This window comes from Coloeus monedula (genome assembly GCF_965178545.1).
Source record: "Coloeus monedula genome assembly, chromosome: 3".
Classification (NCBI taxonomy): domain Eukaryota; kingdom Metazoa; phylum Chordata; class Aves; order Passeriformes; family Corvidae; genus Coloeus; species Coloeus monedula.
The window spans coordinates 83,685,803-83,700,476 of NC_138783.1; the positions used below are offsets into that span (position 1 = coordinate 83,685,803).

A 14,674-nucleotide genomic window follows, 5' to 3' on the forward strand; every position below is an offset into this window, starting at 1 on the left:
AATTTTTCACTGACACCACTTGAAAACATTTTTGTAAAAAAATAAGTGACGAAGAATGAAGAAGAGCAGAAAAGAAGAAATAAAATACCTTAAAGATAGCTCTCTACATTAATTCACCATGAAGCGAAAGAGAAATAATAAAAACTCTTCTTCAGGTGCCAATTCAATTGAGATGAACCAGACTAGGTACTGCATTGGTACAGTGTAAAAATAGATGACAGTAAGTAATGGTGTGAACAAAAAACCATGAGGAACATCACAGAAATGGATGTTGGATGGCCTTTGCACAGCAGAGGTAGATAAAGGTTATAACAAACTGTTTACTGACCATGTACACTTACTAGAATTAAGAGGTCAGTTGAACAAGAGCTCACCTAGTAAGAGCTTTCTCAGTAGTGTGACTTATCAGCTGTTGTACAGTACCAGAGCACTGCCCAGTTATTGCTCCATCACTTTTCAGTAACATTTCTGTCCTTTCAAAAGTCTACATTCTACCATTAGTTAAGGCTTTTTCTTTTGCATTTCTACATTTTCCCCCAATTTTGCATCAATTCACTATAATTAATACATGTGCCTCTAACAGAAAAGAAAATAAATAAAAAGCACCATGTTTTATTGAACAAAATATAGCATGTGCAAGGAAGGGAAGGGAGGAATTATAGAAACAAACCAGTGCTGAAGAATTTTGCATTAGCTGGTGCTTTTTGTTGTTGTCGTATTTGCACAGATCGTTTTAGGCTCCTCAGTCCAGGTTGTAGCAAAACACTATCAAAACAAATACTCTTGCAAAATATTTTAGCTTCGCAGCTTAACATGTGCATCTTGAACCGCTTAAGCAGCATGATTATCTTCTTTTTGTTTTTCTCCAGAATTCAACAGACCGTAAAGTGTATACAAAAATGTATTATGCACCAGTGATTAAATGTTCTTACAACATTAATATTTATCAAGGGGTATTTCATAGCTAGAAAGTAGGTAACTATATTTTATTTCCTAAGAGAACATTTTCTATAGTTTTCCTTCATTTCCCAGCTACACAGCAAACATCTCTAAAGTGCACTTCCCAAGTGTAGTTAGAGAATAGGAAGGAATGTAAAGTTTTTAAAAACAGCCCTTATTAACTTTTCCTTCCGTTGATTCTACTGTAAACTCTAAAAAGCCTTTTTAAAAAGCAAATTCTCATACACTCAGCAGGTGAAATGTTCCCACAAAAATAAAAGTAAACAAATTCAAAACCACCCCAAACAATGAAAAATCAGCAATCATATTACAATCTTTTCTCTTGACTACTCGTATCCTAGTATATCTTTACTGTTTTTATTGCACATTTATGAAAACGGTTGTCCTATATATTTAAAAAAAAAATAGTTTCTTTATCTGTGCTAACACATTCTTGTGCATCCTTAATAAACTAGAGTTACTTTCAACAACATGTAGGTATTAGAAAAACAATGGAATCAAACCAAAGAGATAATTTGTTTTGTAGATGTTCAAAGACTTCTAGTGTAATTTTGTTGAGACAAAGAGTTGAATTTTGGAGGTTCTGGCTCCCATTTGTTATGGAAAGCTGCTGGTTATGTGACAGCAGGAGAACTCAAGACGTGATTCACAATGAATGTCAATCCTTCACCTCCAATATGAAGGCTTCCCAACTATTCAACTTGCTGAGCATAACTGGTTTTACTTAGCATATCTAGAAAAGGCTGCTCCTGTTCAACTGACCAGTGAGAAAGGACTGGACTTCTTCAAAACGGGTATTGGAGCAACAGTTTGTTATATATTTCTTTACACTTTTTAACTGTCCGATCCCACCTTGTGAGGAGAGCACTTGTTTGTTCAGCTAAAAGGAACCCCCTTCATGCTCCTTTTGGTTTGCTCAGTCAACTGTTTTATGCAACAGTGGCAGAGGCACACTGGAATTGTGTACCCATTCATTGTGATTACACAGACAAAAGCAAATGTATGTTGTCTGTGATGGTAGATGGGAAAGGGAAAGGAGATGAATGGTTCCCATGGATAAGAGGACAGTAAGGTTTGTTTGGGGTTCTTCTTGTGGTTGCTTTTTTTTTCTTTTTTTTTCTTTTTTTCTTTTTTGGTTAAATTTTGTTTTGTTGTTCTTTTTATGGGTCGTTGTTGGGGTTTTTGTGGGCTTTTTGTTGGTTTTTTTTCTATATTTTTCTCTTTTTTTTCTTTTTTTTTCTTTTTTTTTCTTTTTTTTGCTATGTCATGAAATCATAGCAGTCATTCCTCTAATAGAAACTGACAGGACATAAAAGACAGAACTATCAGATGAACACACACAATGACTAGAAATATATCGACAGAGAAAAGACTTAATTTAGCTTTGAGAAACCGTCCCAAAAATAAAATCCTGTATTAACAAGTGCAAAAAACAAAACAAAAAAGAAACTCCAAACATTAAAACACAGTGTATAAAATGGTGTGAGAAAGTTAAGTCACCAAACAGCCTTTTAGTCAATAAAAAGCTGTGTTTATGTGTCCTTGTTTGGGTAGCGGCCCATTTTCATTTTACCCAAAAGGTCATTCAAGAAGAGATCTGAGGGTAAAGCACTCAGTCCTTGCTATTTTTGACTGTAGTAATTTGGGCCTGTTGTGTTTCTGTCATGTAAGATGAATCCTTTCTTTTATTCCTCATTGGTTGAATTATCTTCCAAAGTTGTTATGCCTCCAAAGCCCAGTCCTGTTGAGTTCTGTGCTGCTGAGACTGTAAGTACTGTATGTAAGAGAATTAATACAAGAACACACAGTTTAAGTCTGCTGTTACACAGTCTTGATGCTGATGAAACTGTGAGAGATGTCCTGTGACACGTTGTTGAGCCACTTGTTTTTATAGTCCCTTTGGGTTGATGATCTGATAATAGTCCCCATCTGACATCACAGCATTCTGGTTCTGCATTGGTTGGATAGTTTTCATAGAGCCCTGTGGGGTAAACACAAAACAAGAATAAATACCAGGCACAAGGATTGGCAGAAATAGTAGATTGAAGGAACAGCTGACATTTAGTCTAAGCTATTGAATCCATATCTTTGGGTGAGACTGAGGCCCTCAGAGGTCCTGCCATTCTGTATAATTAGAGATGTTGAAGGAATATGCACCATCTAACAGGAAGCAGCATCAAAAGATCATTCAGCAGAAGTATGATGCTGAGCATGATTGTGTAAAGAAGCAACATTAAAAAGCAATTATTGATATTTGAATGATAAAGGTGTTTGAATTCTTCCTTTTGGGGAAGTAACAACCAATGATGAAGTAAGAACTAATCAACAAGGATGTTTCCACAAAAAACCTTGAAATTCTTCTTTCAGTATGTGAGCACATAAAGACAGGCATTAAATAACAAATAATGATGTACTGATGATATTGGCTATTTCAGTTTTCAAACCTATGTAAATGAAACTGCATCACAAGAACAGCTTCCAAACAGAGCTGTGAATCTATATGTTTACCCTACCTCATCTGAGTTCTTCCAGTTGGATATTGTCTTCAACATATCCCAGAGGTGAAAACAATCTTTCCTTGCCATACAATGATTGGATCTCCTGATGTTTCTGATTACACAGCTAGGTCATTTTTGCCTTTGAGACAAAGTTTACTGAGGTACTCAACCTGAACTGATTCTGACTTTTTGAACACTAAGATGAACTCTATCTTTTTGGAAATTGTCAGTGCTATCTGCATTACTATATCACAGATTAACATAACCAAAGTGTTCTGTTTGCTTCTCACATACCTTTTTCTCTGATAAATTAAAATAACCTAATTTGGCTATTTAACTAGTGTTCAAATGTAAAAATGTTTAACATAATGGACAAACACCTTTTCTCCATTTAAACTGATCTTGGATTAAATTCTGCAGTAAATAATACACTCTGTGGTAGAACTAGGTTTTTCTAGGAAAAAATCTATCTGTGTTGAAATATTAGAACAGTAATTTTGAAAGCAGCTTTATTTCTTGGAACAAGAATCACATTTTCTCTAAAATATCACAACAAGAATACTACTTTCAAAAAGCAATTTAGTTGTAACATTCTTAGGTCCAGGCACCAGATTGCTTGCATTTTGTGAATAACTTGTAAAGAAAAGCAGTACGCCTTAAAATATGATAAAACTGAATGCTTTGTTTCCTACTTCCATAATATTGATCTTCAACTAAGCAAAATATGTGTTAGGTATGCTAAGAACGTTAAGATGCCTAGACTGGCATATTTTTACATAACTGACACAATAGTCTGCTATGCTATATATGAGTCCAAATAAAGTTTCATATATTTTTGGATTCAACCAAATTTTTAAAGATACAGGAATGGAAGGAACTTGTTCGTGTTCTGTAGATTCAGAGTTTATTCTACAGTAAACCTCACCATTTTTTCCACTTCTACAGTCAGAAACTTAATGCAGCATTCCAAAGGTTGAAAATTATTTATTCTCGCTCTAGATCATAGCTGAAAGGATCACATTTTTCTTTAAGAAATTCAATTGCAATTTGGAACTTCTGGACAATTGTTTATTGAAGGTATAAAAAAATGGTCTTATTTTCCAAGACCCATCTTTGGAGTTTGTATGCATAAGTCTGTTTTTAAACACTGCAACATACAAGCAATGCCTCTCAAAGCAGGGAATTATGATTTGTTCTGTGAACTGCAGTAGCTCAAATGATTAGTAGTAATTGAAGAGACACAGAGAATGGTTAATGCTTTGATCCCACTGAGACTTGCTTACTTTTCAAACTATATTTTTTGTCTTTCTTGTTACTGGAAAACCCAGACTTCTTTGAAATGAAAGCTATGTATATAAATTGGCAATCAAAAGGTATTTAAATTGTTCATATGCACTTACTGAATTATAAATAAATTGATGACAACTCCACATTCAAAGACGAATTGAACGTTCCTTAATGTAAAATTACATTTCCTCTTTATTTCAATTCATCAATTAAATTTAGGTTTTGAATTTGCAGTTACATATTAAATAAACAATTAACCACAGAGACACTATTCATATGACAGTGTAGAAAATTTAGATAAATTTAGTCAGACCATTTGTACTGAACACAACACATGTTCCTCACCACGTACTTGTTTGTAGCCATAAATACAGACTTTTGGCCCTTGGATCTAATTAGTCTGTTTGTTCAGTCAGAGGTTTACAAACGTATGACTTAACTAGAAATCCAGAAAACACTGGCTACATATTCTTGAAAAATGTAGTTTGTTCTTTTATCAAAATATTAATAGAATCATAGAATGGCTTGGGTTGGATGGGACCTTAAAGATCATCTAGTTCCAACCTCCCTGCTGTGTGCAGGTGTTGGGGCCCTCCCCCCCGGCATGTAGCCCTGGGGGGGAGGCACAGGGTTTCCCTGCCCCTGGTCAGCCTCATTCCCCATTGGTTGTTTTGTGTTCCCCTGCGCAGGGAAGGACCCTTGAGTCCCGTGATTGACTCAGTTCCTTGGCAGAGCCCCGGCCATGTGGCTGGAGAAATAAACATCTCTGAAACATCTATCAAGAATCGGTCCATAGATATTTCTTTTCCAAGGGCCTCATTGATTGATATGCCTGTTGCAGTATCCACACTGTAACAAATGGTAGAGAATTGCGGGCAAGACACCGATCCCTAAGGACAGAAAATTCATGAGTAAAAACCACTCTAGATCTCTCTCTTCTTGCCTTGGTTTGGATATTCTCTCTGGACTATGGAAGAATCATGGGAAATATGGCTCTCTGAGTCACAGAAAGAAATGTATCTAGAAGTTAAAGGAATCCTTGAACAACAAAACAAGAAAGTATTTGTTCTGGGAGATCTAGAACATTTATTTAACTGGCTTTTCAAAAATTTCTTCTATATTTCTCGAGACTTACTTTTTGATATTAATCGTCCTGGAATTACTGGAATTATTCACAGTGTTTTTGGCATGAGATCTGGGATGAGATAAGGGATCACACAAAACATGCACGAGTGATAGAACCTCTCTGTGCATCCCTTGTAATCAGCGAAGCTCTTGAGGAGCATTTTATGGTCCCATTACCCCTAGAGCAGAGGATGGCCATAATCCCGTGGCCAAGGCCATGAGGCGGCCATCCCAGGAGCACATGATTGCAGCCATGCCAGTGGAGGTTCCTGCACTGGATGCGCCCGGCCCCCTCAGGAGTCTGCGCCTTATCGCGGACCCCATCCCTGTCTCGGGGTCCCCGGCCACGCGGCCGCGAGTGAGGGAGCGATGCCGCAGGCGCCGCGGGTGCCGTGGGCCACGAGCAGCCAGGAACCGGCATCGGCGTGGCAGCCCGCTCTGAGCACACGGCTCGGAGAGCCCTGCGGAGGGAGAAGCGGCGCTTTCCACAGCGACACGAGAAGCCGCGCAGCGCAGCGCCGAGCCGGAACGGGGCCGCACCCAAAGCAGCGTGGAGTTGGTAGAGTGGAACCACTCACAGGGCACGGAGCCAGCGGCGATGGCAACGCGGGGCTGCGCAGAGCCCAGACACGCCGGAGCAGCGCCGCTCGGAGAGCGCGGAGCAGCCCCAACGCGGGGGCCCGGCCGAGACGTCGGAGCCGGCGAGGCGGCGGCCACGCGGGACCAGCAGCCACGACGAACACGCAAGCGTGTGATAGGAGGAGTTGTAGCAACGAAAGTCACAGGAACTGTGAAATGGTACAATGTCAAAAACAACTATGGATTTATAACACGAGATGATACAGGGGAAGATTTATTCATCCATAGAACTGCCATTAAAAGGAATAACCCTAAAAATTACCTGCAAAGTGTAGGAGATGGGGAAGTTGTGCAATTTGATATAGTGCAAGGAAAGAAGGGTTTACAGGCAGCGAATGTTACTGGGCCTGGGGGTATTCCTGTCAAAGGCTGCCATTATGCACAAAATTATAAACAATATCCATCCCAGCAACTTCCCTACCCACAACCTACTTTCCCCTTTTACCCTATACCAAATATAAACCCTTTCCTAAATTTACCCTATCCCCAGTTTATTCCTAATCCATTTGTCACCCCATGGCTTCCCTATACAATTCCCTTTCCCTACAACTCCTCTCCGATGCCGAGGGGGGGATGAAAAGGAGGAGGGAAGAAATTAAACCCTCTCCTGCCTCAGTTTCCCCACAAAGCATGCCCGGAGAGTCCTGTCTCCCTTCTGTCAGCCTTAAGATGTTCCAGAGAATCTGTTTGGACACTTAAAGACTCAGGAGGGTGGCTTGTTTTGTTTTGAAACTGTTCTTGTTATGTTTATCCAGTTGTTTTCAATGTTAAGTTTTAAATGTCTTTTTGTTAAAAATAAACAAGTGAAATGTTGGGGCCTTCCCCCCCCTGCCATGGGGTCCTGGGAGAGGGGTCCCTTGGGGGGGAGACACGGGGTTTCCCTGCCCCTGGTCAGCCTCGTTCCCCATTGGTTGTTTTGTGTTCCCCTGCGTGGGCAGGGACCCTCAAGTCCCGTGATAGCCTCAGTTCCTCAGCAGAGCCCCGGCCATGGGGCTGGAGAAATAAACATCTCTGAAAAATCTATCAAGAATCGGTCCATAGATATTTCTTTTCCACGGGCCTCCTTGTTTGATACACGTGTTGCAGTATCCGCACTGTAATATGCAGGGACACATTTCACTAGACCAGGTTGCTCAAAGCCCCATCCAACCTGGCCTTGAACACTTGCAGGGATGGGGAGTCCACAGCTTCTCTGGGCAACCTGTTCTGGTGCCGCACCACCCTCACAATAATTTCTTCCTAAAATATCTTCCTAATATCTAATCTAAGCCTACTCTTTCAGTCTGAAACCATTCCCCTTGTCCTATCACCCCACACTATTATAAAAAAGTCTCTCTCCATGTTTTTTTGCAGGCCCCCTTCAGGTACCGGAAGACTACAACTAGGGCAGCCAAAGCCTTTTCTTTTCCAGGCTGAAAAATCCCAATTCTCTTAGTCTTTCCTCATAGGAAAAGTGCTCCATTCCTCTGATCATCTTGGTATCCCTCCTCTGGACTTGTTCCAACAGGTCAATGTCCATCCTGTGCTGAGGACCCCACAGCTGGATGCAGTGTTCCAGGTGGGGTCTCATAAGAGCAGAAGGGCAGTGTCACCTCCTTTGCCCTGGTGGCCACGCTGCTTTTCATGCATCGCAGGACACATTTGGCTTTCTGGGCTGTGAGTGCACATTGCTGGATCACGTCCAGTCTCTCATCCACTAGCACCCTCAAGTCCTTCTGTGCAGGGCTGCCCTTGATCTGTTCATCCCCCAGCCCCTGTTGATATCAGGGGTTGCCTTGACCCAGGCAGCACCTTGTACTTGGTCTTGTTAAACCTCATGAGATTCCCATGGGCCCACTTCTTGAGCTTTTCCAGGTCTCTCTGGTTGGCATCACATCCTTCAGGCATGTCAACCACTCCACTCATCTTGGTATCATCTGCAAATTTACTAAGGGTGCACTCGATCTCTTCATTAAAAAAGATATTAAATAAGACTTCATTGTAGAAGACCACTAGGTTGGTCAGGCACTTGGTGAAGCCATGCTGACTGTCTCAAATCACCTTCCCATTCACCATGTCCCTTAGCACAGCTTCTAGAAGGGATCTGTTCCATGATCTTTCCAGCCACAGAGGTGAGTCTGACAGGTTTTTAGTTCTCAGCATCTTCCTTGACCTATCTACTATTAACCTTTTTAAAGATGGGTTCAATGTTGCCCTTTTTAAAGTCATCTGGGACTTGACCTGATTGCCATGACTTTTCAAATATCATGGAGAGTGGCTTGGCAACTACATCAGCCAATTACCTTGGGTCTCTGGGTGTGAGACTCATTGGGTCTCATAGATTTATGTACATTCATGTTCCTCAGGTGATCGTGAACCTGATCTTTACTTACAGTGGGAGGGACTTTGCTCCTCCAGTCTACATCCTGTTGTCCATCCAGTCAAGAGATATAGGAAGAGAGAGGTTGACATTAAAGACTCAGGCAAAAGTGTTGTTGAGTACCTCAGCCTCCTCCTCATCCATTGTTATCAGTTTTCCAACACTGTTTATGGGGATACGCCTCCTTTGGCCTTCCTTTCCTTGCTAATATGCCTATAGAAGCCCTTCTTTTTATTCTTTGCATCCATTGCCACGTTCAGTTCCTTGCCCCATCCTTACATAATCTGATTTCATCTCTATGCTTTTCCAAGGTTACCTGTCCTTGTTCCCACTGCCTGTGCATTTGCTTCTCTCCCTTTTGTTTGACTTCCGTTTTGTTTAAAAATTAAATACTTGCGTATAAGAAATAAAAAGGATTTCTCAAACCACCAAGGCTTCCCCCTTCCACTTTTGTCTTTTAGTTCAGTTTGTACACCTCATTACTTTATGTTATTTGGATATTTGGTAATTGTATTCCTGAGGCTGACCTCACAGCTGTTACTGGCTTGAAATGAATTTTGCTTTTCACATTTTACTTAAAATTCTCAGTTCTTCATTTCCCAACTCTTCCCAGCACTCAGCTATCTTTCACCAGCATAAATCTTAGTCCATATGGAGATTCTTGGACCTTTATTATAATCAAGGAGCTAGAATTTGCCAGAAGACTTGGTTTCAAACCATTCTCCAGACAGATATACTTTCACTCACAAAGGTCATGCAAAAGCTCTCTCTTTTCTTTGTAATCAGGTAGGTTTTTCTCCACATGAAGATAACATTTTGATAATCAGCACAGAAGTAACATCTGTAGGGACTGTGTTACTAATGCTGATGCAAGTATTAAGGCTACTGGTTCCACTGAGATTGTTAATGGAGACATGAATAGATAAATCCTGTATGTCCTGCTCAGCTGAATCAGACTGAAAAAGGAGTGACAGCATGAGTATCATATTCACTTTGTGGAATGTGCTTTGCAGAAAAAGCAGCAAACCTCAAGCAAGTTCTTAAACAAAAATTGAAATCACAAAGACTGTCTACGCATGCATGGTCTGCTGATCAGCTAGATCACCATCTAACTCACAGGCTGCTGTGGTTTCTGCCAGAGCAGTTGCAGGAACCAGCCTGTAAAAGCAGTGGTTGCACCCCTATGACTCTCAGCACTGTCAGGATATGTGACACTTGCGGCTGGATTTGAATCTGCAGCAGGTGATCTGACTTGGCTTCTTGATTTTTTTGCTATAGAAAGAGTTATGGAGCCATACTATTCTGCATCATGGGAAACTGGTCTGGTTGATATTTGCGTTATCATTGCTGGATAAGTATTTGGGAAGCCAGAGAAACAAAACAGATCTTATGATATGTTATGCTTTTTTCCTCTTTTTGTTTCTGTAGAGCTCTAACCTGTGGTCATTTTTCACACAGATTTATGATTATTTTTGAGAGGTATATGAAGCTTCTTGTGCTTGAAGTAAAGACGTTGAAACAAGAGAAGTGGATGTAGTATACCAGAAGTTTTGAATATTCCATTTTATTGTGAAGCCCAAAGTAAATAATGTCTGCCAAGAGTGATCCATCCAGCAGTGACATCATTGTATCAGTGAATGCCAGCACTCAGCATGACATTTCTGTTTCTGAGGAAATATTTCTGAGATTTTAATATTAACATTTTCCAACTATGGAAGTCAAGAGAACACATTAGATATTATATGAATAGATTTCACTGCTTGCTTACAACTGATCTGGAAGCCAGCACTTTTTGATCTCATCCAGATGGTCTTCTCAATTTCTAAATTGCTGTGTCTGTGACACATTATGATGATTAGACATGTATTTTATACCTTTCATATTATAAAAATGAAATAAAATTATATGTAGAAGAATATCGAAGATGAATAAATTATTCTTTAGTCAAACAGATTATTCTTAAACTGGTGATAAGACTGTTCAGCTCTTTTGAAAAGGCTGACTTCCATTACAGACTCCATTCCAGCTGTTGGAGGAGATCTGGGTTGGAGATTTGTGTTGCTGTGTTTTAAGTTTTTTTATCACTGTATGTTGGTGATTATTACAGATAGTTGTCTCATGAACATTTTCTTATGTGTATGTGTCCAAATCCAAGAAGAATTCATTGTGTTTCTTCACAATACATTAATTTCTTCCCTAAATTATGCATAGGGCCAATTTCCTGCTGCTGGTGTAAATCAGTGTTACCCCTCTAAAACTGAGCTGCTACAAGTCAGAACAATGAGTAAATAGCTGACTCTCAAAACTATACAGTGAAGATTTTCACCTCTACTGTTTTGAGATACAGGAAAACTTGCTTCTAGAAAGCGTTTGGCTTTTCCCAGTTCCCTCCAGTTTTGCTTCTATGTGTAGAATCTTTGATTAAAAGGATGTACTATTGTGATATGATACAAAAAGGTCACACATATCTAAGTACTGTGTCACCATAGAAAGTTTAGGGATATCAGTAAGTTAATTGTCTGGGTCATTTTTCTAGGAGAAGAAGGTTTACAGAAAATAAACCTATTCTGATATGGGACCTCACTCATGGGAAAGCACCAGTATTCAAGACTAGAAGAACACGAGACTCAAAAAGATGAGCTATTTAGTTGACAGATTTTGCTGCAAAAACCATGTAAAATTTTCCCTGCAAGCAGATCCATAGCTACTAATGATTTAAACCATGCTTGTCAAACATAAAAGGGATTTGTCCTGCTGTCTGTGTTAGCTTAATATTTTGATATTTTAGGACCTACTAAGAGGTGCAGACACGAGGCAAATCACACATTATTATGAGACATTTTTAGAGGAAGAATTTTGATCAAATATGTAGGTTTTTTTTAATTTGTCAAGAACAACATAAAGCAGATTGAATTCAGAGAGATTTTCTCTTCTTGAATTGTTCTACAAAAAAGAGATAGATTGTCTTGCTTTCTTTATATCACATTTTCTCAAGGAAATTGCTTTTCAAATTGCACTGAAATCAGGGCATCTGTTTTGAAACAGACACACTATAGCTAAATCTGTTGGTGAAACCCAGTCACACATCTGCCCCTTGAGAGGAAGCTGCAGTTTAAAGAATTTATTCTAATACTTTTGCTGAGCTTTCTTAGGCATCAAACTTCTACAGATTGATGAGAATTCTCTGTAATAATTCTCACTATGTCCTTAGAAAGGTCAGTGTATGCTATGAAGTATGACTGACAGTTTCATACTGTACCACATTTACAGTGAATTCTTTACTCTAAAGGAGGTAGAGTTTCCATGGAAGTGTTACTTTGCATGGATCACATAAATATATGTCATTGTTATTTGCCAAAAATTGATTCATGCTCTTCATTCCAAACAACTGAGATGTTAATCAGAACACATAAAATTAGGAGTCTAAATTAATATGAACTGAAAGATATTAGTGATTTAAAGCACCTGAATCACCTGTCTACTTACCTCTTCTCTCCCTTTACTTTCTACTTCTAATTGAAAAGTATCAGAGGTCTGTTCAACACAGGATAATAGACAAATTTGATTCTCCTCTTGATGGCAGAAGACTTGTTCTGATGGCACTGCTCTTAGGAGTTTTAGGAAGAACTAAAGGGTGCCATGCTACTTTTGGAAGAAGTTATTGCAATGCATCTCTGCCTTGTTACTGCTCACTACATTTCCTTCCATTCCTTCAAAGTGGAACTCTCCTTCTCCATTAAATGCCATGACATCTATTGTACAGATAAAGAGTGTGAGCATGTGGCTGAGATTTCGTGCCTGAGACTTGATGCTGGGTGATGGCCCTGTTATATCACGGGGCACAAAGAGATCATAAGTCATGGTCATTACAAAGAAAGCCCTTAGCAACACAATTAGCACTAAATCTGCACTCTAAAGTGGTCCAGACTTGGCACATGGACAGCATTTTCTCCCAGCAGTCAGAATAGGCTATGTCCATATTAACAAGTAATTTTGGGAATACGAGAAGATTGGTACAATAAAGTGGCTGGTATTGAGTATCTATCTCATGTCAACCCTAAATGCCTCTGAAGGGATTTTTCCTTACTCTAGCTCTAGTCTAATTTTGTAGAGCAAATGTGCATTAATGGTTGGGGCATGGTAGGGTGATGCTGTAGCCCATCTCCTAATTTAGTTAAGGAAGAGACGACTACATCTACAATGGAAAATAATCCTACTGGTATGAACACTGTTTTCTTAGGAGTTACAGTTAAAAACCTTGACCTGGAACTTTGTGTGGGACTAATTCAATGTAATTTGCCATGCGTGTGTATGTACACCTGGAAACTATTGTTATCTCCCTCAAATGAGATTTTAGTTTGCATGGGCAGTTCTAGACAGCTGTTGAAAGAAACATTGGATGAAACCACTGGAAACTTTAATCATATGGATATAAACTCCAAAGGCCGAAACTGAAAGTAATCACTTAGTTTTAATGAATCTGAAAATCAAAACCAGCATGTTACAACACAGCACCTGATGGAAGGATCAACTTCATTCTTTCTGCCCTGGAAGAAAGGGGACAAGAAGAAAGGAGACAAGAAGGGAACACTAAATTCTTTCTATCTGTCTGCATATTTCCATAATCAGAACCACACTGTGATTCTGATTGTTTTGATTAATCTCCCAAGCACTTTCTTTTGCACTGCAGTTGTTCCACACCCTCATATGCATTTCTACAAAAGATGAGTTCTGGTGATACATAACAAGTGCAGCATGCCTTCTCCTTTCCCTACTATATGCTTTCTTTGGAGGTGATCAAGTTAGACATTCTCAGGCTAGAATACTTGTTGCTTATTACATGAGTTCATAAATTTCCAAGAAGTCAGTATTAATCCATATTATAAACTACAATTTATTTTCTTTTTAATTTAATGACAAATACAACTACTGCAGTATTTCTTGGGGAAAAATATCTAGTCCTGTGCTGTTTTCTCATCATGTGAACCTTCCAAGGAAGGGTAAAACCCTTCTTATTATTTCCTTTTACAGCCTCCAGTACTTTTTTGTTTCAGATTCCAACACCACAAAAATCCTGCCTTGAGAGGTAATGTGGGTTCCCTGTTGTCCACCAGTGCTGCCAGGCCCTCACCTCCAGCAGGTCTCTGTGCTCTGACCAACTGCTGTGGTAGGACAGGATTGAAACCAGAGTTGGCAGCTCCTACTGCCAAGGCACCTCCCAGCATGGAGATATGGAACCACACCGGCCTCTACCTGGCTGCAGTGGGAAAATTACATGTAACATTTTTCATCCTGCGCTCTGGGCTTTAGTCAATACCAAAGAAAACCAGCTATCCCTTGTATACCTTTTCTTGTTACTTGACACCTAAATGTTAAAGAAAAATACCTTTTGACCTTACTTTTTGTGTTTTTCTAGTGAAGAGACAGACTAATAACTAGAACATGTATGCCAGACAGAAACTCGCAGAAAGTGCAGTAGGAGATGTCCCTCAAGACATGGGTGACCTGCTTTCAGCTGTTTTTCTGCAAAAGGATTTCAAATTATCTGTCAAGTCACAAGCTATGCTGAGGTAGTGTTTTATCTGCTGTTGAACTCACTTTACTTTGCATGAAAAAAATCTGTTTTCATTAAACTGCAGAGAGGTATGATTCTTTATTCCCACAGCAGACTATAGCCTAATTTCTCATTGTTTAGTGGCAGGAAGTACTCTTATGGTGAGCTGTTGCTTAATAAGGGTGAAAATGGGCCTCTATTCCAAACAAAGTTTGAATTGCTCCCTTGTACCTGTCCTCAGCATCTTCTCTT

The 14,674-nt window shown here is 39.6% G+C and overlaps 1 protein-coding gene across 1 annotated transcript in view; it reads right to left on the bottom strand.

The window, feature by feature from the left end:
- Positions 1-2,645: 2,645 nt before the first annotated feature.
- The window catches only part of NALF1 (NALCN channel auxiliary factor 1), a gene marked incomplete at both ends in the record, with an annotated part of 438,797 nt that continues 426,768 nt past the window's right edge, over positions 2,646-14,674 (bottom strand). Inside the window, one exon of the mRNA XM_082278047.1 lies at positions 2,646-2,941. Coding sequence (XP_082134173.1) covers positions 2,646-2,941 — 296 coding nt within the window. The remainder of the gene's footprint in view (positions 2,942-14,674) is intronic.